Source organism: Xiphophorus couchianus, chromosome 22, assembly GCF_001444195.1.
Source record: "Xiphophorus couchianus chromosome 22, X_couchianus-1.0, whole genome shotgun sequence".
NCBI lineage: Eukaryota > Metazoa > Chordata > Actinopteri > Cyprinodontiformes > Poeciliidae > Xiphophorus > Xiphophorus couchianus.
Window position 1 is genome coordinate 8,963,475 of NC_040249.1, and position 25,697 is coordinate 8,989,171.

Here is a 25,697-nt window from a genome sequence, read left to right on the forward strand (position 1 = left end):
TGTGAATAGCTTAAAAAAACATGAAAGTGTTGGGGTGATCTAGTCAAAGTCTAAACAAAATCTGTTTAAGATTCTGTGGTATGACCTTAAGCAGGCCATACATACGTACAAAACCATCTAGTGTGACTGAATGAAAGCAATTCTATAAAGAACAGTGGGCCAAAATTCCTCCACAGTGACAAAAAACATTTGTCAGTTTTTACAAATATTTGATGGTAGTTATTTCTGCAAAAGTAGCCCTAGTGAGTAACCATATTGATTTAGTGGACAACTGCTTTTTCACACATGGCCAGATTGGTTTGGGTACTTTTTTTTCTCTTAATGAATGCAGTCATCATTTAAAAACTACATTTTGTATTTCCTGAGGTTACCTTCATTGGATTTTTAAATACTTCTGATGAGCTGAAACATCACAGTGCAACAAAGAAAAGTTCAATTAAGAAAGCTGTAAGGAGCAAATACTTTTCTGCACGTTGTACTAGGCCATACCCTTTATTATAGTTTATCAAGGATATAACTGTAGTCTTTTTTCATTACTTTAATCCAACATCCTGTGTAGCAGAAAAATTGACTTCTGTGTTCATTTCCTTACTACCACAGAGCCCCACCGATCAATTTAAAACAAACTTACTGTTGTGGTTTTTAGTATTGACAATTTTATGGCTGGAAAAACATAAAAAATTCCCCATGTGCAGAAATCAAACGACTTCTGGAGTGCAAACAGCTTTAACGCTGTCCACCAGTGGGTTTAGTGTGTTCCACTTGGTCTCTGCTGTGCCAGATATTACAAACATTTCATTTGTTGAAGCTTAGACGCACCAGGGAGGCATTAAATTTAGCCCTGTTTTAATAAAAGGTGTAACTTCACACTCTGTGTGTTTTCTCTCTAAAGGTCACCTCGAGCAGGTGCAACTTTCAGCTCCTTTGGTGGTCATTAAGGACAAAGCAGTGAATTTCACAACAACACTTCGCCCAAGTAGTGTGGGAACAGTCACATATTTCTGGTGGTTTGATAATAAGTCAGAGGTAAGCCATCTCCAGGCAATTTTGCCTTAAAAGCTTGACAGAGAATTACATATTATGTCCCGTTGTCTTGCAGCCAGTTGTGACCCTTGATGGAGCAATCACCTTCACTTTCTCCAGAGAGGGAAGTCACATTGTTACTGTTCAGGCTTTGGCCGGTAATATTGTCCACCAGGACCAAATCAGAGTGGCAGTTTATGGTAATAATATTTATTATTTATGTTTGTTTAAGTTAGAAAGATTTTTTTAGAGTACACATTATCCTTAAAATCCCTCTTGAAAAGAGACATGGTAGGCTTATAGTCAATTGAATTTTAAAGCTCCACATTTTGCTAACCATGTCATGGATTTGAATCCATACCAGGTTAGGTTTTCAACCAAAGTTATTTTCAAGCTGCCTCCTTGCAACATATCATCTACGTGTGAAAATTTCACTCACCAAGGAACATTTCAAAGATGCTTTGACGATTTAAAATAATTCCAAATATTCTACTAATTTGTATGTAGTAAGAGAATGTAGTTGGATGACTCCAGTAAATAATATCTACAACCAGGAGGTCACTTAGGAGTTGTTTTGGTTTGGTCTGTCATGTTTTACAAAAGTCAAAAGGTTCAGTCAGGAATCACACAATCAATAGAAATAGTACTACTGAGTTTTCAGAGAATAATATTCTGTCATGTTCAATAAATCAGAATATTTTTGAAAAGTGAAAAAAAAAACTAGTATCCATTAATTATACACATACTGATGTTATGTAATGTTAATTGTTAATTGTGAATTTCTGCTGACAGCTAATGTTTAAAAAAGATTAGGGAAAAAAATAGACATAAAAGTGGGGTAAATAAAAGTATGCTTAAGACTTTTGAAAGGTTTTTGAAAAAAATATACTTCTAATCTGACAAATAAGGATTATTGGAGTGCAAAGTCTCATTTATTTAATATGTTTGTGCAGATGAATTAAATCATGCATAAGGTTTGGTCAATTTTTTCAATGTGTATCTTCATAATTAATGAAAATACAGTAAAAATAAATTCAAAGGCTATGTACATGTAGCGAAGACTCCCTTTAGTTTTCTAACAGGTAATCCAGAGGTACTTTAGCAACAGGAAAACTCATGGAACTGCTCAGCCCAGAGAGCCAAAAATCCAGTTATTCAACAAGTCAATATGCAGTTAACAAACAGAAAAATATAGTTTTACATTAGTTTTAACAAATATTAAGAAAAAAAACCTATCAGGTATTGAATTATGCTGGTCAGAAATAAACGTTTTTAGAAACAACCTCTAACTGAAGCCTGGAGTAGTTATTAAAATTACAAATGAAATGATTCGATGCATGATGAAAAGTTCACAACCTTGTTGCCTGTGTGTTACTGTCGCCCCCTGGCGGTGGATGCAAATTCTGATGTAGCTGATACCTGTAAATAATATTTTGTGAAAGTTTAGTTAGGATAAAATTACAAAGTCTGAAATATATATATATATATATATATATATATATAAGTTTTTTGAAAAAGTAACATCTAACTCTGAATCCAATTTTGAAAACAATATTTTTTGGTATTTTATGGTATATTTACTTTCATTCAGAATCATTACAGATTCACAGAATATATATTCCTCCAGGTTTAATTAGTTTTTAACTGTTTCCCAAAATAAAAATTCTTATTTAATGAAATTCTTTGTTGAAGCTTATTGTGTTTTCAGCATAGTAAATCTGTACAGAGCAACAGTTAATTTCCTTCCAGTCAATATTGTGACTTCAGCATGCTTAATCATTGTAACACCTCGTTGTATTCTCTACCCATACCTAATAATATAGAGTTTACATATTGATATTGTTGCATGCAGAAGGCTCAACAGCAAATTTTCAAAATAGAGGCAGGTCACTGAACCAAAATAATCTTTAGGATGGAAAAATGTCCCTTTTTTGTTTCATTGCTGAATCAGAGAGTAAAGTTTTTTTCTTATATTTTAGATTATTTCAGGTCACATCCTTTGGTTTTTTCCTCTAATCTGGATGAGATGAACCCAGGGGTATCAGAGTGGAGAGAAGACATTGGCAGAGTTGTGAAGACCTGCATAGTTCAGGTAGGTCACAAAGACAATGCTGTATTGCACTCAGAAGTTTCTGCCTCAGGAGAGGGTCCATCCTTATTCTTGCATTGAAAGAATGTTAGTATTTGTCTAGTAAAATGCCAAAAATACTTCAAATCTCAAATCTCAGTAGTAGCAGTGCAATTGTTATGTTTACAACTGTAAAAGTTTTTAAATTATCAGCAAAGAAAACTTGTTTGTTGCAGTAGAAATAAAAACCCCAAGTAAAATGAACCTAAGTGCAGTTAAGTTGTAACTGGTTTTCTCTTTTAGACATAGCATAGCAGGTTATATAAAAGACCTGGATACTCTGTTCTATATATATCCAACAGTAGCCCTCAGTATGAAACATTCACTTTGACCTTCTGTCCTGTCAGATTTTACCACGCTCTACACCAGGAAACTGACAGTAGACCTCTGGTTATGGCATAAATGCACTAAAAGCCCCGGCCTTTACCAAAAACTGTCAGAATGAGCTTCCATGTTCCACTTGATCCAGGGATTAGATCCTGACAGTATTAAGGCAAATGATACATACAGGAGAACGCAGAAAGCCTTTTCTCTGTAAAACAGAGGACTCTCTTAACTCCGGTAATATCTTTGTGTCCGAAGCACAGACTTCCACATCATTTGGAAGTTAGAGCTTACTGGCAATGTTTTGTTGATATTTTTAAAGGTCACAGGGATTAATGAGGACCAACTCCTGGTCAAGCTGTTTCCAGGTTTACCAACTACAGCCGAGGTCTTCATTGTACCAGAAAGGAGGTCAAGAGACAGAGGCATGAATGAAGAGTGGGCACACCTGGATCAGGTACTGTTTCAACAAATTATTCAGAAGCTTCTGGTAAATATCAGTATGATCCTCATGGTACTCAAAAACAGACAGATAGCATTCCTTGCTGAATATCTCAAGTAGGCTTCAGCTCAATGTCACAAACTGATGGTGGGATATTATTAGTAACAAGTCCTTCTGTTCTTATTACAAGAACCCACCCCAGATCATCACATTATCTGTGATCATGTGCAAAAGTTGATATGAAGTTCTTTTTCTTCAAAGAAAACCAAAGAAAAACACTGCAGTGTTTTACGCTAGCTGTAACAGGAGACCTTCCAAAAAGTTCACTTTTTGTTTCAATAGACTGTATAATATTTTCCAAAAAGTCATGGGAATCATTCAGAAGTCTTTTGGGAATTTTTTGTCAGCTGTCTTTTTTGTCTCAGAACTCTATCATGCATGCTAGATTTGCCCAGCTTCTCTTGTATTGTTGTGTCATGACAACATACCTTAAGAGAGGCAATTGAGGCCTACAGTTCAGGTGTTGTTCTGGGTTATTTTGTGACCTTCTGGGTGAGTTTGAGTAATTTTGGTAGACTGGCCTCTCCTAGGAAAGTTCACCTCTCAATTTGTGGAGAATGGCTCTAGTAGTTTTATGGAGTCCCAATGCCTTAGAATTGTCCATAATGTTTTCTGGACTAATTCATATCCGTTTCGTTTCTGCTCTTGAATTTCTTTAGAATGTGATGTATTATTTCCAAGATCTTTTCACCTGCCTTATCTTGTCTGTCAAGTTCTATTTAAGTACTTTTTTGGCTTCAGCCATCATGCCGCATGATTTCATAAGGCTGGCTGCTACTTTTTTGCATGTCAGGCCGGGTTCATTTGAATAGCTTTTTTCCCTTCAAATGAAAACAACATTTGGAAACTGATTTTTGTATTTACTTGGGTTATATTTATCTGGGTAAATTCCAGTTGTTCCTTAAATATTTAGATACCAACATATGGATACATAACCTGTTATAATGCATGTGCCACAGACATTTTAGTATCAGACGATACATTTATGACATCAAATATATTTTTGAACTTTTTATTATTATCATTGTGAATGAGTTAGAATTTGGAAGCCTCTATACTACAAAATTAACTTCAGCAAGTCATCAAAACTACAGTAGTTTGTTTTTACATTTGGATTACATTTTGCTGTCACTCAATTTTCACTAAAACTTTCATCTACCAAGAACTGTCAACATCCTCCACCTCCACACTTATCCTCTGACACTGGCACATTCTTCTGGTTCTGTGAAACAGGACTTCTGGATCGGATTTGTGCTGCAGTATATAGATGACACTTGATTAGATGTGAGTTGAAAAGCAGGCCACCACCCTTGGCGCATTGTTATATTCTTTGTGACATTCTTGGAGCAGGCGTTTCAGTGTGGTGCCATGCTCTGTCCTGCGGTGGAAGAAGATTTTGTCAGGGATTCCTGCCGCAATAGCTTTTTCTTTTTACTACAGCGGGTCATATGTGTCATAATAATATTAGCACAAAGCCAACCACAAATGTTTGCCAGAACATTGCTCTGCATTGACAACATGTTCATTTCATTTACATTTAGGTAGTTTTATTGCTGTGGCTAATGGCAGGCATGTAAGTCGCACTTCTCTCTAACCTTATGTCAGGAGCAAAAACTTGCTTTCACAGATATAACTGTGAAACTCTGGTTCTAAACATATACAAGAAATAATAATAAGAATAATATTGATAATATTTAATAATCTAATAAGAAGAACATGAAGAATACAGAGAATAGTTATACAAATCCCAAATTGAATGCAGTTCAGCCTGCCTTTTAAAAAATACATGTATTGTTGAAGCTGCTATACATCAGTGATGAATGCACACATTTTCTCTGTTGCATAATCACCATCTTTAGTGAATCTTGACTGTAACATCTGCTACCTTTAGCCACACATTCGTAAGGTTAACTTTGACAAATACAAATGCAGGCGTGATACTCATTGTGATTGATCACTTGAAGCAACCAAGCAACTTAAGGCCCACTCAGTTGTGTTTTTTTATATCAGAGTGAAATAAATAGATGCCAAGGCATATCATGCCTCAGAAAAGAACAGCTGTAATGAGGACTGGACATTTTTTGCAGTAATTGGGCTAAAACATGCAAACAGTCTCTGGTGTGGTCCATTAAGTGTTCACACAGAGAGCAAGAAGAATGTGTTTTCGACGGGCTCATTGTTCTCTGCAAGCAGGAACATCCATCTGATCTCAGAAAGCCACTGAGCTCGATTCTTAAATTCCTAATGTTTCTGGGTTTATAATTAGTCATGCTGCACAAAATTAATTAATTCGGGTTTATTTTTTCTGACAGCTGTCGCAAAAATATATTTTGCTTGTGCATAATGTGCTCTAAAGTGACAAATAATTCACCGTTTAATCAATCTTACATGTATTCCATTCCTGCCTAAAAGCTAAATACTTTAAGTTAACACTAGAGGGCAATGCCATCCTTTATATGAACACCTGCCTCTCAATTGACACGCACAAAGCAGAACGTGTCATTAGACACCCTGATGTGTTTTTCAGCTTTAAATTTGCAGGAGCCTTTAAATGATATTATGGGAAAAGATTATTCAGAGCTATTGTTTTGTTACCATGCTCTAATGGCAAAAGAAGACAATTTGAAATTGATTATTGTATTAATTGTTTATTTAAAGGTATCAAACATGTAATAAAAAGAATAAAGCAGTATTTTTTTTTAAGTGCAGTGCAGGGAAGCTCATTTATTCATTGGGAGTAAACATGAATTTGCTGGCTCACAGTCAGTCTTGAACTAAGTTAATAGGTATTTAATTACATTGATGCATCATATAATTGGCACCATCGAGAAGGGAGACAAACTGGGGCAGGCTGCTGGGATTGGGAATTAAAGAGATGTATTTATCTAAAGCCTGTCTGATTACCTGGCAGAACCTCACAGACAATAGGGTAATAAATCTTCAGTTCACTGTTCTCTCATCTCCAGTGAACGACTTTCAGCGTGGAGACATTAAGTGAGCAGTGCCCACACACGCACACGTGTGCGTGGCAAAGTGTATGCGTGGCGCGGGCTTATTAAAATGTGTAATAGATTTACTGACCCTGATATGCCACTAGAACAAAAAGTAATTATTCATGCTGTGTAGAGCAGTCTAATTTTAACCAGTGGAAAGATTTGAGAAAGAGTGAGATGGAATTAGTGAGGCATGGCTAAGGACTCAAATATGCATTGGGAAGGCATTTTGCTCCCCTGCTAAATGACTGTTTCATCAAGGTGTGAAAAGCTGAGGAACTTTTGGCACTTAAGCGAGAAGAAATTAAAACAGCTATTTTATGATATTAGTACATAGTTTGATTTCCTATAACACCGCCTCGTTGAACTTTTAAATGGGTAATTCTTATCCTCTTTAGAATACTTACGCTGATGAAGGTATAGAGGAAATATTCCCAGCGTGGGAGACGTAGCAGAAAGATTAATATTTCTTTAAATGTCACAGCTGCGCTCCAAGCAGGACGCCCTTTTGCCTGGAAGTCCTTAAAGCCTGTTGGGTTTCGGTGTGGCAGGTTCGGTTTTGCATGTGTCATTTAAAGATTTGCCCCTCTTTAGAAGGAAACAGAAATCCCTATCCATAATTCATGCTGTTGGTGGAAATGACTGTGGGTGAAATATTGATGAATGTGGATTATTGGTGGACGGCTGCAGCTAACGCAGTCCCCTCTGCTCCTATTTCACTCCTCCTTGTAGCTTTCTCAGGTACTGCTGAGTGCTCTAAACCAGGATCTCATCGAGTTTACAATCAAACCCGGGCTGCAGGTGAATGTGTATGCCACACGGCTGTCTCCAGGTAAGTGTGTCCATGTATTCCCCGCCTAACCCACCTGTTCCCCTTTTTCGTCATTTCTTTTTTTTCTTCAAAGAGCCAAGAGATTAGAGAGGTCTTAGCCAATAGTTATTGTAGCTTCCTCAAGGTCTTTTAAAGTGTGTGTTTGGACTGCCATTTCACTCATTTCAAGTCCAGTCCATTCACCTGACCATGACAGCATATTGTGCGGACCGCATTTGATTAAACGAAACGGACAAGTGGCAGTCAAAAGAGCTGTCAAGCTTTAAAAAATAAGCTATTTTCTGCAGGTGAATTGAATTCAAAGTCATGTCTTTGAGAGACGGGAAAGAAATCTAGTAAAGATGATGCTTTCGGTAGATCTGCTACTATATACCACATTTTATGCTAGTAGTTCTTTTAAAAATAGCTCTGGAAATCACATTGATGGTCGTGAAACAATTATTAATGTGTTTAATGTTTTGTATTTTTATGGATTTGGTTAAATAATTGAAAAAATGTATCTTTACTGAAAAAGGATCCACTTCAAGGTGGATTTTTTTTCTAAATAAACAGCAAACTACGAGCAAACTAGATGAGCTCTTATGCTCTTTCTCTATTTCTGGAGCAACTAGCTAGCTAGCTAAAGGGCTGGCAGCTTTCACTCTTCTAGAGTGAGACTGAAGGGTTTTTTTCTATTTCTCCCTCTTTCTTTCTACTTAGATAAATCACAATCCAATGAAGTGTGTTTGCAACCAAAAAAATTACTCGTGCTGTTCTCTCTGATGTCAGAAGCAATCTTTGCTTGCTGCCTTATGTGGTACTGCCTCAGTACCACACTGTGATTCTGTTGACCCGGGTCTGCTCTGGATGGTACAGCTGCATAATTGAGTTTGATCTTATGATTTGAATAAAAACATCATCTTTCTCTTTTTAACTGTTTATTTTCTCCACATCAGTCCTCTGATGTTCAAAGTGTTGCATGGATCTTAGTTTCATTAGATCCAAAAACACCAAATTGATTTTGTGTTATAAGGAAATATCTTGTTGCTTTCTCAAAACATCTCCAGGATTTTTGTTTTTGTTTGCTTCAATCAGCAGGTCACTTTGGTTGCATTTGAATATTCCATTTATAATATATTTTAGAACTGTCATTGGTTAACAGTGTTCAGATGACTACAGTGTTGCCAGAATGGATGGGTTTCCACCCAATTGAACAAGTTGGGCTGTAAAAAATATGCTTTGGGCAGGTTGTTAAAAAAAATGTCTGCTTTTCACAGTATTTGGTTATTAGAAAGTATTAATAGTACATTCTAACAAAATAGTTGTGTTAGAAAAGTTTGAAAAACAACTTGGACAATGCTTTGTTCTTCCCCTCATTTGATTATGAGGTGTCTATTTTGAGATGTCTAGAATCTGGGACATTATCATTAATAATCAATTGTTTATCAACTATACAGTATCTGACTATTTTTAACACGAGTTTCAACAGAGATTGAGATTTGGGATGTTTTTTTTTTTTTTTTAGATGGGAGGGTTTTACATTGGGTTTGTCCTGAAAACTGCCTACTAGTTCTGGCAACCCCACCCTTATATACAAGAAGCTTAAATCATTAGCAAGAAAATAAAGATATTCTCTTTAAAAATAGCAAAAGTCACCTATGTAATGTACAATGAACCACAAACTATTAACTATGCAGTTTATTCAGCCGTTCAAGTTTCTTCATCTCACTTGGACCTGTTCGCACCATCAAATGTACACACCCTCAGCAGGATAGGTGCCTTGCCCAGGGGCACATCAACATCTAACAAGAATGAAACCTACGGATGGATTAATGGATTATAAAGGGTTTTAACAATGTGCCATTTTAGGACCTAAGAATTGGCTTCAGAGTTCTTATCAATGTTCTATAATTAAAGTTCATATCACTAATCTTCTCACTCATTCTCTTTTAAAGCTCCTCTTGTGGACGGCAGTGACAGTGGGCACAGTGGCACTGCAGTCATCATGCTGGTGTCAGTGGTGCTGATGGGATTGGCTGTCTTTGTGATATATAAATTTAAAAGGTACAGTATAGCAGGTGCAGTGCATACACTATGGAGTTCTTTGGAAGAGAGATGAATGCAAAATCCATTCCACTGGGTTTCAGAACAATAGAAAAAAAGCTGATCTATACGATCAAATATTTTGCCTCGTTTCTGTTTGCACAGCATTGTTCAGATTGTCCATTGACTATAAAGACGCTCCTCAACCTGAAAGCTCCTGAAACTTTCCACATGTATTCAGACTCCATATATCTCCAAGTTATGGACATCCATGGCACAATAATAGCTAGAGGAATAAGACAATTCCCCTCTGTCTCAATCTGCCCAATATTACAGGGAATGACAGTCTAATCAATTCTCCCAGAGTGCTGAATGGGTGTCAGAGTCCTGCAGTTATCAATATTCATCTATCTGACAATGTGAGGGTTGACCTTTTGGAAATGCTAAACACAGCCATTCAAGGTGAGGCATACTCCGCACAATGGCAGGAAAGGTTGAGGAGATAAGTCCTGAGACAACATATATTATACAGTGTGGGACATACAGTAAATAGTATCCTCTGCTGCAAGAAATCCCATGTCATTCATGGAGGATCGGTCTGCTTCCTCTAAAATATTGCTCATTATAAAGCGAAACATTATTTGGCTTCAACTTTCTGGATTGTAATTGCTACATTAGGAAATCAACTTTGAATTTCTTGAGCTCCCCCCGAATGTCACAGCACCAGCTGCAGCACAAGCTCATGAGGGAGAAATCTGAAATTAGAAATGCAAGAAGTTAGTTTTAGGCAGAACTGGGGATGCATCAGAGGGGATAAAAAATTGATTGAAAACTGAGGTGAACAATATGAAAGAGAGAGAGCGTTGCCCAGTGGAATGCAAAACGCCCTAGTTTCCAGCTTTCAAACAATCCTCCGCCATCTTTAACTGTTAAAAATAGTGTGTGACACATTATGCACAGTGAAAGCATTAGTGGAAGTAAAACTGATGGCAGATTTCCATTAATGCACCTCTACTTTACTCTAAACCTCTCCCACTCTGCACGACCTGCAGAAAGATCCCAGGCATGAACACGTACGCCACAGAGAAGCCTGACAAAGAACAAGAGGTCATCCCTGCGGTGACCTCCATAGCTGTCCCAAACCCTGAGGGGGATGAGCTGACCTCACTGGACCATGTGGATATACAACTGGACTCAAAAAGCAGAGGTATCGATGCTTCTATGTCCTATTTTTGGAATTATTATTTTTTCACTCATGTTGTAGTGCCGCATCCTTCACCAATTCCAGTGAGACTGTAATGTGGGTGTATTCGGAATTAAAATTGCATGAATGTCTGTTTGTAATGACGAGGGTAGATGGATAATCCTTTGGGGAAATGGTCTTTTTCTCACCAGGCATTAACTTTTTATTTCTCTGTTCTTTTCACATTCATCTTTTTTCATGCCAGTCTAAACTGATAGCTTGACACATTTAGTGGTGTGATTATTTTTATTGTGCAAACTGATTCATATATTAATTTTAAATATTCAAATATCTTATTTTCTGACTAATTGGACGATTTTAGCTTTGAGTTACTAATTATTATACATCCATTTATAGAACCCAGTTAAAATTTCAATCTAATTAATTGTGTGGTATGTAATTAATTAATCGAATCATACCTTTAATTCATAATAATCTAAAAAAGGCCTTAGAACTCTTAAGATTTCCAGAAATTTTAATTTACAGAATTATTGATTTTTTTGTAGCCATACCTGTCTGATATTTTTGCACTCCGAGGTCATGTTAAATCTTTTTGACAACAAACAAAGGCTTTTTTTTCTGAAAGAAGCAAATCAAAACAAAAATCCAACTGATAAATGCCACATTACATTTGTTAACTGGAAGAGATTTATCAAGATCTTCACTTTTTTAAACCTCAAGCCTGTAACAGAAGGGTTTATTCTTTTGAGTACCACTGCACAAATAGTTGATCATATAGCAACAAACTAAATGTATATAATATTTTGTTACTTCTTTAGTTAGTTAGACCTTTGCTGTCACAACCAGCTGTTTTCCCAGGATGGGGACAATACATCCATCCCCTATTTGCACAATGCTTAATATAAAACTCATATATCACTTAGACTTATTACATTCGTAGTTGTATATTTTAAGCATTTAATAACCAATTAAAACCAACTTCCTAATACTGAAATGTTATATATTAGCTTATCTGAAACTGTTGAAGGACAGTCAGCCAGAAAACTGTCGCATTCATTGTGCTAAGGCACTCTTGAATTTGAAACAACACAAGTGTTGTACCTGAGCGAAGAAGAAAATGGACTTGGCTGCTAAAGTTCTCTTTCATATAAAGTAGGGCAGAAAGAGGAAATTACATTTTACATTTCATTTGGAAACCAATCTCCCGGACTCTGGGCCACGATTGGAAAGGCACAGGTTCCAAGTTGCTCGAGGTCCATTATTGTATTTCCACAGTCAATGATGATTTAAGGAGCAATGCCATCTGCTGGTGCAGGTCTGCTGTGTTCTACAAAGTCCAAAGCTATACTCCCTCCTGCTGCCAAGCTTTGTGGAGATGCCGCTTTCATTTTCCAGCACGACTTGGCACATGACCACACTGAAAAAGTACCAATATCTGGTTAATGACCATGCAGTGCTTGATTGGCCAGCAAACTCTTCTGACCTAAACCTAGTTAAAAAAATCTATGGAGTATTGTAAAGAAGATGTTGAGAAACACCAGAGCCAACAATGCAGACAACCTGAAGGCCACTATTAAAGCAACCTGGGCTTCCTGAACACCTCGAACCCTGAAATATTGTAGTGATTTCTGCTAAAGGAGCCCTGATTAAATCTTGTCTAAATATCCAGTAATGTACATGGACACTCAGCAGTGTCAAATCATTTTCTCTATGGCTGGTCTTATGCCACACTCAAATTTTCCAACCAACAGATTTTGGGGTTTTATTAGTTATAAGTGATAATTGACTAAATAAACAGTAAAAGTCGCTCTTAGTGTAAAAAATATTTATAATAAATGAGTTTCATTAAAGTAATTTTAAGCAAAATTACTTTAATGAATTAACGTCTTCATTATATGTATGAAAAAAAAGTGATCCACTTGTATGCAATAGAAATTAGGTTGCTTGGAATTAACTCTTTAGTCAAATTGGACTAAATAAAGTTTTTCTTTTTTTAATCTTTGAGCATCTCTGAATGAAGTCTAGCTTTATTGGCTGATTCTCAAAACCTTAGCACAACAAGCCAAAATCTGATACACAATATTGCAGAGTATTATTTTTTTTATAACGCTTTATAACAGTAGAGAAATGTGGCCACAAGCTGAAGCTCGCTGTCGGCAATGAGGGATTCACTTAATTTAAGTGCTGATGCTTTGCTTTACGTCTCTCCGCTTCACCCCCCAGGTTGTCATGTGAGTTGGCAAGATGCAGCTTTTATTATGTGCTGTATATTTATGCTTTTGCCATCCTTAGTTTGTCACACAGAGGTATTAGTATACACAGGCAAGTGAAGCACAATCAAGCGCCAGCTAAAGTGATGAGCACGTCCCGGTGAATTATTTGATCCAATAAAATAATTAGTGCATCAGGAATGCAGCGGGGTGGTGAAAGCATTTTCATCAAGCGATATCTATGAGGTTCCAGCTGATTTACCCCTTCCCTTCCCACACCTTACAGTAAACAATCGGCCTATCCAAGATGAATGTGTTTGCCTGCAAAAACACACTCTTATGCAAATACCAACATAAAATCTCTCCGCTGTCTCTTCTCTTTCTTCTGCCTCGCCAGGCTACCTGCCATCTCACACAGACATCAAGCTCTCTGATGAAGCGCCCCATGTGTTTTAATGTTGGAAGTCTATGACCGACTCGAAAGCAATACATCTTCTTTGGCAGTTACTTCCAGCAAGCTAGGAAGCCGCGGTCACAATGAATGGTCTCGAGTCTTTTGCTACCCATGCATGGATGGACCAGTTCACACTGTGCTGCCTAAATCCCTCCGAGGAGACTGTACAGATTTATACTTGCCTCTTGAAAAGGAACGGTTTTTGACTGAAATACTTGTATTTTTGCAAGGACGTTGATCTTTTTATGTAAATACTGTACATCCATAATGGAAGAAGCGAAAGTTATTTGTCTCAGCTGGTTATAGCTGCAACTGCTCAAATATGAAAACATCAAACTGTGGTATGACAGCACAGTGTAATATATATATTTAGAAAATTTGTCTTTTTTTTCCTGATTACTGGACTTGTGTTTGTGAAGTTTACTTTTTTTTTTTTTTGCACAGACTTATCAGAGTAAGACAGTGAGGGAACCAGATTCATTAAGCTCTCTGTAATCAGTAAATCTTATCACCAGATTCTCATCCAATGAAAACTCGCAATATCCAGGAGATGATGGAGGGCTCCCAGGCACGGATCTGTGTATTCCATCAAGCCTGTCTCTCTGCAGCTCACAGTGTTATATATGTCACAGCGGAGAGAAAAACAAAAAAGAAAAAAACACAACAGAAGATTATAGCAGATAGGTACACACAGAAGATGAGATTCTCTGAAATCCCTGTTGTTTAGGAGACACAAATAAGTCATTTTAGAAACAATGAAACATCTTCGATCTGAAACAAACTGAACTAAAATATTCAAACGATTTTACCCCTAAAAGAAATGCTTCATTCAATTCTCACATGGTGACACCTATGAGACCACGTGGCCCTCGTGTAAATTTCCTCTTTGTTGGTTTATGTATTTCTTGTACTTTCTGGCTTGTGCTGAGAGCAATATGTAAATTTATTGAATCGTTCCAAGTGTGGAATAATTACATGAACTAAGAAGAAGCAGCAAGAAAAGAACAAAAAAAGTTCCCCGTGTGTGTTTAATTAGTAATAAGATCAAGGTTTATTTGCTTTAAAAGATTTGTTGGCACACTTACAAACTTTTTCTTTGAACTGAGATTACTGTGAAGGTTGGTGGTGTCTTTTCAACATTTGCACTACATTTTTTTTTCTTCTGTTTATTTTTGTTTTGCTTAAAGCCCTTCTTATTTATTCTGGACTGATTCTACACCATCTCCCAAGATTCCAGAAATGCAAAGGGGCCCGCAATGTGTTCTAGGTTTGCCCCCAAGGACTCGGCGGACAAAAGGCTGCAGATTTGTTCATCTCCTGCGCTACGAGGGACACTGAGATAGAGAAGACGTATCTCCTGTCAACGCGGCTCAGCCCACGCACACGGCTTCGGTCAGCCGCTGTCTCTTTGGGATATGTACCGAGGTCCTTCTTCATCAAACTTTCTTTTTAAGTGTTGTCAGCATCATATGTCAGTAAGACAAATTGACTGGAGGCTTCTCCATACTTCTTCCTAGCAATTCCCTGATTGAGCCAGAAGCATAAATAAACTCAAGCCCAGAAGAACTCTTTGTGCAGCTGTTCAAAGATCTTTCTTTTTTTTTTGAAAATTATTAAGTGAAATTAATCATCTTTCAGTCCCGGTTATTAAGCTGTGAATACAATCATGAACAGATTTGCATGATGTTTTTGTTTCCTTTTGATCTGCTTAAAATATGTCTTACCTTGGAGAAAATGTATCTCAGTATTTTCTTTTTTTTTTCTTTTTTCCAGAGGCTAGACAACTCATACATTACAAGTGAAGTGATTATTCAGTGGGTTGTTAGTGTTTTTTGTTTGATCTTGCAGAGGTAACCATGGTTGCAGAATAAAGAAGAGACACAACAGCACTGCAGTGTGGCTGGTTGCTGAATTAAACAGAAACACTGTTTATGTTAGTGTTTAAAGTTATAAATGTCCACTGCTGTTAGTCACTGTTTATATGTCGGGGTCTATAGTGTATATTTATTTTTTTTTATTTTGTCATGTTACAACAACAAATTTCAATGTATGTAATGGGAATTTTATGAAATAGGCCAACACAAAGTAGTCCATAATTTTGAAGAGGAAGAAAAACAACATTTCTTACAAATAGGAAAAACTGAAAAGCTTGGCGTGCATTATATTGAGCCTCATTTCCTCTGATACCCCTAAAGCAAATCCAGAACAACTAGTTGTTTTTAGAAGTCACCAAATACAGACAATAGATTCCATCTCTGTGTGAATTACAAAGCTGTTCTATGTAGATGTTTAAGGGATGGTTCAGTTAGAAAACAATATCCTGACTTCTGAACACCTCATGGAGGACTGACCAGTCATCCAAAAACTGATGAAGTATGGCACAACTGCAATCTGACCAAAAACACGACTGTCCACCTAAACTAAAAGACCAGGTGATGAGAGGATTAAGCAGCCAGTCAGGCTTTTTCAGTACGGTGCTGCTGCACCGTACTGCTTTTGGAGGATTTCTCTTAGTTCTTTTCAGTCGCTCAACCATCAGTGCAGCTTTAAGATCAGAGACCATCTTCCTTAAATGAGGGCTTGTTCAGGACGTAGAGAGGCACTCCATGGCATGAACAACATGACCATGGATTGAACCATACTGGCTAACAAAGATGTATTTAAACATTTGCATGCAAGCTGTCTGACTAAACTCCATCTATGGTGAAATTCTAACCCAGCGTGGTAGCAGCATCATGCTGTGTGAATGCTTTTTCCTTAGCAGAGAGAATCCAGTCTGAGTTAATGGGAAGATGAATGAGCTAATTAACACAGGGAAATCCTGCAAGGAAATCCAGTAGATGAACGTAGAGAGACTATCTGGAGGTTTATCTTCTGGTAGGATGGCAAATCTGTACAAACAACCAAAGCTACAATAGAATGCTTTAGATCAAAGCATATCTATATGTTACAATGGCTGGGTTAAAAGCCAGACCTAAATCAAACAGGAAACTGTGGCAAGACTTAAAAAAATATGTTCACAAATACTCAGTGTAGTTTGATGAGTTTGCTCTGTAACAACACATATTTCCAACAAATGTAGATATGCAATGCTGGTATTAGACATACACCCAAAATTTTGTAGCTCTCATTAAAGTCTTTCTACAAATCATAACTAAGGAAAGCTGAATATAAGTGCTGGTACATTTTTCAGGCTTTTATTTGTTAAAAAATAGAAAACTATGCTCATCGTCTTCCCTCTGCTTCTGAATTCTACACTAGTTTGTGGTGGTCTAACGCATAAAATTCTCATGAAATGCGTTGATGTTTGTGGCTGTAAAATGAGGAAAAGTTCAACAGGTGTGAATCTTTTTGCCAGGATCTCTGTTGCCTCTGTGTATGAAACACACAGCTTTGACTCCACACTTTCCCTCTGTTGGATTGGACGTTTAGTGCCTTTCCTTTCAATAAGTGCTTAGCATGCCTAAAGTTTCGCTGCAGCCATTTTCTTGTTACAAAGGGGCAGAGTGGGAGGACAATGAACAGTGCAGAGTATCCTGGAGTGATTCTAATTGGCTGGTTCCTTCGCTCTCCCACTGTGCAACAAATTAATTACCCCCTCTCCCGGAGATCAACGCGTACCCGGTCAACAAAGAAGATTTTCCTACTCCGGATGGCACCTTGAATGAAAAATGGCCCACAACAATAACCCACAGCAATATTGTGTTAGCCACAGTGTGAAATTGATGAGCATGTTTCCTTTCATTGAGTGCTACATTACAGTGTCTGGCTGCAGCGAATCATCCATTAGTGATTGTCACCGTTCAATTTGATTGTGCACCGCAGAACATCCCAGGGCGGTTAGAGAGAAGCCTTGGTGTTAATTCAGACTGAGAGCACAGGCGAGAATAAGACTCTTGGGGCGTTGATGGCTGTTTGAATGATGGAGATTGGTGTATGTGTGTGAGAGATGCGGTTGTTGAAGTGGCAAGCAAAATGCAAAGCAGAAGATGGGCCTGTGTGAAGTTTCCGTCCTCCGTTCTGCCAGCTTGCGCGACATTTTAATGTGCAGCAGATCTCCTCATACCAGAAGAAAGAGGGGACGCAGTCTTAATGCTCGTAGCTCTTCTTTACAAAGTCATCCGTTTCTCATCGTTGTCCACGGCCTTGTAATTGTTCCCATTAAAACAGAAACCATCTGTACCAGACTAACTGAGCGAAAGAGGTAAAATGGAGCCCAGTCTAAATGTCAGATGGGAATCTTCATGTGGCTGTTATCACACCTCTCCCCATTAAAGCTGACTTCAGAGACTCTGTGAGATCATTAAGAGCAGTATGTTGAGGCTGATACACTGCCTGTTACAAGGCACCAGTTATCCAGATAAGACTGGGGCAAGGTTTGCAAGAACACAGCTTCTTGAACTATTTTTGTCAGGATTATGTCACGACATCATAGACATAGTTTAAGCAATGTATTTGCACACATACGCCTACCGAACACATACTGCAGGAACATGCGAAATAGAAAAATAATAATAATAAAAAACATATAAAAATACATTTATTTTCAACAGTTTTGTAATGTTAATTTGTTCACAGTAAGAAATGTAACTTAAAACATGCCAATGTCCTTTTAATTGACAAAAGGATACAATACTAGATATGTCATGCATAACTTTTGAGCAACTGCACAACTGAACCTTTAGACCAAACATGTTTAATAATTTGTTTAATGTGTCAAGGAAGATTTAAAATCACCATAAACATATATACAGTACACACAAACACACCCCAACATAGTCTTTGTTCACAGCTAATTGGGGCATGCTGTTGTAGATAATAAAGTAAACAAAGTGATCATAGAGCTTGTAGAGCTGAAGCAGATGGAAACACAAGACTGTTTAGTGACTTTACGCTACTGTATCACTTTCTTTCTCCCCTCTATGTACAAGGTATCAACAATCCCAAATTTAATAAGGACAGACTTCCAACATCTGAGAAACAGTCTTTGAAAGCACCGTTATTATCTCACAGAGCAAAACCACAACTTGTTTCTGTCCTTTGAGCATTCACAAGAATCAGATTTGGACATTTGTACACATCTTGATGATATTTACAACAGAAAATCTTCTGTTACTAGAAAGGTAGAAACACATTTATGCTCCAAAATTTCACCAAGTGTAGTAATCGTAGCTTTGAGGCAAGATACAGTTAACACTTTACATACTGGTGCAGTTGTGTGCAGTATTGGAACATACTAACCAAAAAAGGAAATAATATTACCAACTCTTGTATATATATATATATAAAAAAAAAGATTATTTCATTTTGAGTCCAATGTCTTACTACTCCTTTAGGTAGGTCCAAATGAAGCAAGGTAACTTCCAGAACATTATACACACATTTTTTTCATGTAGAAATCCACATAACATTCTCTGACCACTTTATTATGTGGATCAGTTTGACGGGTTGTTAGCGGAAACAGTGGCTCAGCCAATTACATCTAGATGTGGTAGAGACAACTGCTACTTAATAAAGTGGCCAGTGAATGGATCCCAATGTTTTCTAAAACATACTTTTAATATTTTCATATTTTACTTTAGCGACTGTCGATAACTTTAAAGAAGAATCATTTAGATATAATAAACTCAAACCAATATTTTAAAATCTGGACAATATTTTCAAGCCATTTATAAAACGTTTATAGTGACCACTATGGCAGTTTTAGGACCATCTGGACTGATTTCAGTAGATGGACACCTTCAGAGCAAATAATTGATACAATTGAGACACTGCAAACTACGTACCCTATCCAGAGAAGTAAAAAAATGACTTTGAACAATTGCAGCTATCAGCATGACATAAATGAAAAAAAAATATATATATATATATATATGTATATTCTAACAAAGCGAACTAAGCACAATCAAAACACAACACACAGTACTTACTCATGTATTAGACGTTAGTACAATTAGGAAATTCCCTTGTCACAATTCTCTCCATATTTCTCCCAAATCCTCCTGTGAACATAAAACACACATGTCGAAAGTTCAGAACCATTAGATTGCTTTGATATCACAATTATTTTACAAATTATCCTCTGGCTTTATCTACATGACCCTCAGATACCATTTTATAGTTAATATTGACTTGATTTTAATCTAAAATAAACATGTTTCTGAAAATGTAATATCAATGTTAGATTTTCATAATATTTCATGCCTAATTACAACTTAAGTAAGAAAAACATTTGCGTAGCATTGTTGCCGTTTGTTTTAAAATTAGTTTTCTCCATAGAATATCATGGGTCTCTCTTATAGAGGAGGTGAAAAATTCAGTCATCTGGAAGGGGCTCAGAGTAGAGCTGCTGCTCCTCCACACTGAGAAGAGCCAGGTGAGGTGGCATCTGGTTAGGATGGCCCGTAGACGTCTCCTTGGTGAGGTGTTTTGGGGACGTCCCACCAGGAGGAGACCCACAAGAAGACCCAGAACACGCAGGAGGAACTAGGTTATCTGGCTCAGGAACGCCTCAGGATTTCCTGACCTCAGATAAGTGGAAGATGATGATGGACAGATGGATAGCTCACTAAAGAAACATAGTCTGTCTTAGACTTAAGAACACAAAAGAAGGCCCTTTTATTGAAAGTATGCCTAATTAATATGTAGACTTTAAAAGAGGCAGAGGGGTTGGGCGTCCATACTTTCTTGAAAGACCCAGTGGTGCAACGACAGTGGGTGAGATTTACTAAATTGAAAAGTGGCATCCCCCTCCTCTGCCACCAACAAACAGTGTTATCTGTTGAAAACACTTTCTGCCCTAAGAGTATGAAACAAGTCTTGGCTTAAAGGGGAAGAGCAGCAAAGACTGTGAGATGAAGCATGCCCCACAGTACGCTGCCACAACAGAAGTCGAGAGAGAGAGAGAGAGAGAGAGAGAGAGGGATCAACAGCTGGGCCATTCAGACATTTGTGTGGATGTGTGGAGTTTGTCAGGTAAGCAAATGTGTGTTTTAACATGGCTCGGAGATTAAACCAGATGTTTACATGTACTGCATGAAAAACTCTGTCTAACATTGCATCAAAAAAAAACATTTTCTGTTACAAGTTAATTAAACGGGGAGTATCATGCATTTTCCAGGCACATAGTGCCATTTTATAGCACAATCAAGTAACTGAGTTACCTTCAATTGTTATAAAAATGCTGCATGTATCATATATATGCAATATATATATACGTATAAAATAAATTTGACTTTGCGCATTGAAAATCATCACAATGCTTCACATTGCATTGTGAAGCAATGTGTGCCTTTAATTTAGAAAATATGAGCATTTTGTAGGTTTTCAAATGTCTTTCAGAAGAATAAATTATGGGGGCCATCACACAAATGGCCTCTCTAAAGCATAAATAAAAAATTACAATTTAAATGTAAAAATTAAATGTCTTATAACACTAATCACTACATGTAATCTAACAAATTATAATAGTTTTGTGTCCATGAGGGAGAAGACACACAAAAGGAATCCTTCACCTTTGCTATTACTCTTAGAAGCGGCAGAACAAAAGCTGTATATCATTTGTTTATGGCTACACATAGTCAATGTTATACTGCCCACGTAAGTGAGTTCAAATCTAATGAGACACGTAAATTTTACTGATGATGTCATTTATAGAGTCGGTGCAATAATTTCTCTGATGCCTTTTTATGCTTCATCTTAGTCATTTCAAATCATTTCTGACCAATTTATGTAATTATAAATGTATTAGGCTGTTGTTGATTACACAAGTTAATTGCTGCTGAAGCGGCAATAACTCATTTTTGTTGCAGCTTGCAGTTACAGAGCAATGCCATAATTCATTTAGAGTTATGTTCCCACAAGCATGATGAATGTAAGCCTAATGTTTACTTTGCTTTGGTTTCAGTCTCTAACAGCTTCTGGGTTGGAAATGCTCTTTAGCTACTACATTGTTTACCATTTTTCTACCTATGAGTTTTTAACTTTTTAACAAGAGCACTAAGAATAACTCAAATGTATGAACTGAAGTCAGTTTTGAAGAATAGATTTGAGCAATTTTCGAAAATTTATAAAAACAGCTCATTTGAACAGGAACTAATCCTGATTTGAAAATTGTTTACTTCCTTCCTTATATTCAGAGAAGACATTTAACAGTTTAAAAATAAAACAAGTAAATTCAGGTTTAGTATGTATGTTGTCTTAAATAACTGTAGCTCGATCCTAAACAAGTTTAGGTGTTATTGCAATGGACCTTACCAGAGGAGCCGCGTTTCATTGGCTGATGCCCATTCTACGTGGTCACGTGAGCAGCCGTCTCACAAACACACCGTTAGCTTCCCGTTAGCTAAGTACAACATAATGGCAGCACTGATACAACTTCTACACCTTGAAGCCTGTCTGCTACACAGTCTTAATTTAGCTAAACAGATCAATATGCAATGTGTCTGTATCTGACATTCACTAAACATTTTATTAGTTAGTTCCTCTGTCCATTGTAGTAGCTGATATATTGTGAAAATCCGGTAGAAATGATGCACTAATCCAGTCATGTTTACATGGAAACAACGCCACGAGGCTTTGCTTGTGAGACTTGCGGTCACGCAGGTCGGTTGTGGGCGGAGCTTGGTAAGGTCCATTGGGTGTGTTCTAAACATTTTTTGACAGGACATTGAATTGTTTACCTCTCTTTCCGCTGGCCCACTCACAACCAAACGAGAAATAATTAATACATTCCAGACTCCTTGCAAAACACTAAAATATCCAATTTAATTTAATACACACTAACTTCAACATCATTACCTAGCTATGATGTGCATCAATATTGTTGGGCACCTTGATATGCAAATAGGCAAAACAAATACTTATTGAGGTGCATCTGAGGTTTTTTCTTTTTGCCTCATTGTTTATCTTTTTGGTCCTTGCTACCCTGCAGGCCTTTGGCAGAAAGCCTTTTCACATAGATCAAAATCCACCACAAGGTAGAGAAAATGTATTGGGCTATTTCTTTTAAGGACCAAGTTTAATACCAAGGTTTATGAGGTGTCATTTTGGTCGTTTTGCCTCAGCACAAATCAAATAATTCCTATTCACATAAAAAAATAATTATAATAATAACTTAAAATGTGCTGCTTTTTGTTCAAACTGCACTGACAACTACTAAGATATTCAAATCAAATTATAGCTTGAAAAGTTATTTGGACTATAATCAGCAAACAGACTCTCTTCACACCAGTGTTTGTTCTGAACAATCTAGTCCTATCCGAGTAGCATTTGAACATCAAAATAGCTTTAGAGAGGGTTTTTCCTTAGACCACCTTTGGAGGACACTATGTGACACTTTACTCTGAAATAGTTTAGCAATTTGTAGACAATCATTAAAGAACCACCCACTGATGTGACGTGACTACCCTCGAGCAACAGAGTATTTGGTCATCTCCCACTTAGAAAATATATAACATATAAATTATATAAGCTGTGTTCTTAAAAACCACACTGCGGTTGGTCATTTAAAATGATGAAAATGCTATCTGAGGTTGCTTACTCCATTTATTATAGATATGAGTGTGATTAAGATGTATCATGCGGCTTCCAGCTGCCAACAAACCATCAGATGGTTTCACTCTGGTGGAGATTTTAAGGGTAGTGGTGAATTTATTATATTTTTCTATCTATTCATTTTCATTTGGTTGTAACTATTCCAGCATCTTCCTCATATCGTGTCTTTTACGCATTTAAGATGATTAAGAGTTTTGAAACTGAAAGAAACAAAAATGTGATTTTGGTAAATCTCTTTAGAGTTAACATTGAAAGTATTTAAAAGTAGAACCTTGATTACATTTTGCTGACAGTGCTATCTGTCAGATGACTACTTGAATATTTAGATGTAAAGTATCTGGAGAAATGTTAATGCTATGAGTGAATGAGCACGCTCTACTTTTATAAGGACACATGCTAATACCAGGCCTTAAAAAAGCTATAAACACACTCAATCCCAAATTGTCCTCTTGCTAAAATGTGATATTCAAATAAATCTAAGTTGATTTGACTTACTTAAATATAAAACCACTTATTTTTCTTCCCCCTCCGGAGACTTCAAAATGTCAAACTTGGTAAGTTATGCACAAGATTACAAAATATTTTACATCAACTATTGCATGACAAAATATATTACTATATATTTATATAGTACAGTGTGGTTTGTATAAACAAATTCAGAATAAAAACAACTAAATCCAAACTGATGAAAATAAATAACACCTCTAAACAGAGGGGCCCAAATGAATTTGATCTGCCAATTCCAAAACCTGAAGGTCCACTGCTCTACTGCTCTTTGGCAAATAAACACTTTTGTTAGTGACCCTAAAATGAGTTAATTTGTCTTAGATCAGCAACGACTTGAAAAGGTGGAAACAGCTGAGAAATGAAGAACAGCCCAAAGTGCTGAGTGATCACAAAAAAGGCCTGCAGCCCACATGTCTGTGTCAGAAGCACTGCAATGCTACTTTTGTCAAGCAGTCCACACTCAGTGTGTAGGGACTGAGTAGTTTCCATCTCGAAGGCTTCACAGAAGATGTCACGCGAAGCAATCAAAAAGTTAACTTGTCACAGTGATATCTGGGTTTCTTTGCAGATGCTGTGGCTGTGCTCTTGGGGGGCAATTTGCAAAAATATGACACACCGTGGTGATAAAGATGTTCCAGCTCCTCGGACGTGTGCTGCACTTCAATACAGGGCACGCTGGAATCACTCTAACAGGAGTCATTTAAGTGAGACTGATACAATGCAGCTGCTTCAGGCTTCACCAAATGCTGTTAACATGCATTCAAATGCAAAGTGGTGTATTTTGGGGGCAATAAAATGCTAATCGGTATCAGTCTCTTGCAGTGACAGTCATCCCTTAAATCCTGTTTTAATGGATTAATGGATCACAGTAGTTCACAGATATTATTAGTCTGTATTTAATTTTGCCTGAACAAAAACGACGGAGTAACAACCGTCATACCCTAGATTCTAAAATGTAGTCTTTGAAACTCATTTAGGACAGATCAAAATGAGGTTTGTTATTTACACTGTAGTGTTTCAGAATACTACTTTGGAAATGACTCATTAGCAGCTACATCTCTTCTAAGATGATTTACTAGATCTCCAAAATATTGGCATTTTGTAATTTTTTAAAAATATTCCATACAGAACTTTGGTCCGTCTGGCAATGTAAAGTGCTTTATAAGTAAAGGTGGATTAGAATGATACTACTTCCCCAACTATATATTATGCTATATTATGTGTTTATTTTATGACATTCATCATTTGAATATATTTTAAACTGAAGCAAAAACTGATCTCGGTATTTCTTCCAATAGTGCTTAAGTACAGTGTGCTGCACAAAACTGCAAATAGTGAAGGTTTGAAACTGATTACCTCTGCTTCTGCCTTCCAGCTCTTTGTCCATGAGTTCTTTCTGAGACGGAAACTCGCTTAGCTTGACCTTGGACATGGCATCGTTTTGACCTACTGTGCTTATCACCTCTGGATCCTTCTCATGGGGGTCTTCAGTCTCCACATGGATCCAAGGAATTTTCCTGAAAGAGACAGTACACCAGCAAAGATTTTTTTTTAGCCGTTTCATTTAAAAGATTAGGTTCTAGAATAGACTAGAGCGTCGTTTTGGATGCGGGCGGACAAACCTTTTGAATTTGTAGATAAAAAATGCAGCTATACCAACAAAGACCACGCTGATCAGCATTAGCATTGCGGGCCCACTGTGAATTGAGTTTGAATCCACCAGTGGCGCTGAAACACAAGCACATTCGAATCCGTCATATGAAATTGTGAATATCGACACAGTCAGGAACCATAAAACCTATACTGCATATAATTAATTTTAAAAGACATTTCTGATGGAAAAAAGTCTCTGTAGCCACAGAACCGTAGCTTTGTTAAAGACATGAAGTGAATGCCGTATTCAGAGGTTGAAGGTTCATCTGCATCTGTAGGCTCTAATAAAA

General features: G+C 37.1%; 2 protein-coding genes across 5 annotated transcripts in view; one reads left to right on the top strand and one right to left on the bottom strand.

The window, feature by feature from the left end:
- The window catches only part of LOC114138360 (VPS10 domain-containing receptor SorCS1-like), a 70,582-nt gene extending 51,611 nt beyond the window's left edge, over positions 1-18,971 (top strand). For 2 of the 3 annotated variants that reach the window (XM_028007577.1, XM_028007576.1), the window contains exons 20-27: positions 893-1,026; positions 1,100-1,223; positions 3,003-3,115; positions 3,798-3,932; positions 7,703-7,802; positions 9,737-9,845; positions 10,877-11,031; positions 13,636-18,971. In XM_028007577.1, coding sequence (XP_027863378.1) covers positions 893-1,026; positions 1,100-1,223; positions 3,003-3,115; positions 3,798-3,932; positions 7,703-7,802; positions 9,737-9,845; positions 10,877-11,031; positions 13,636-13,694 — 929 coding nt within the window. In that variant the 3' untranslated portion in view covers positions 13,695-18,971. Of the gene's footprint in view, positions 1-892; positions 1,027-1,099; positions 1,224-3,002; positions 3,116-3,498; positions 3,713-3,797; positions 3,933-7,702; positions 7,803-9,736; positions 9,846-10,876; positions 11,032-13,635 lie in introns of those variants that run through there. The other variant, XR_003594199.1, reaches the window with a different exon arrangement.
- Positions 18,284-25,697, bottom strand: part of LOC114138359 (VPS10 domain-containing receptor SorCS3-like) — a 61,561-nt gene continuing 54,147 nt past the window's right edge. For both annotated transcript variants that reach the window (XM_028007573.1, XM_028007574.1), the window contains exons 25-27: positions 25,377-25,482; positions 25,111-25,271; positions 18,284-19,694 (exon numbers count right to left, since the gene is read on the bottom strand). In XM_028007573.1, the coding sequence (XP_027863374.1) occupies positions 19,630-19,694; positions 25,111-25,271; positions 25,377-25,482 (332 nt within the window). In that variant the 3' untranslated portion in view covers positions 18,284-19,629. The remainder of the gene's footprint in view (positions 19,695-25,110; positions 25,272-25,376; positions 25,483-25,697) is intronic.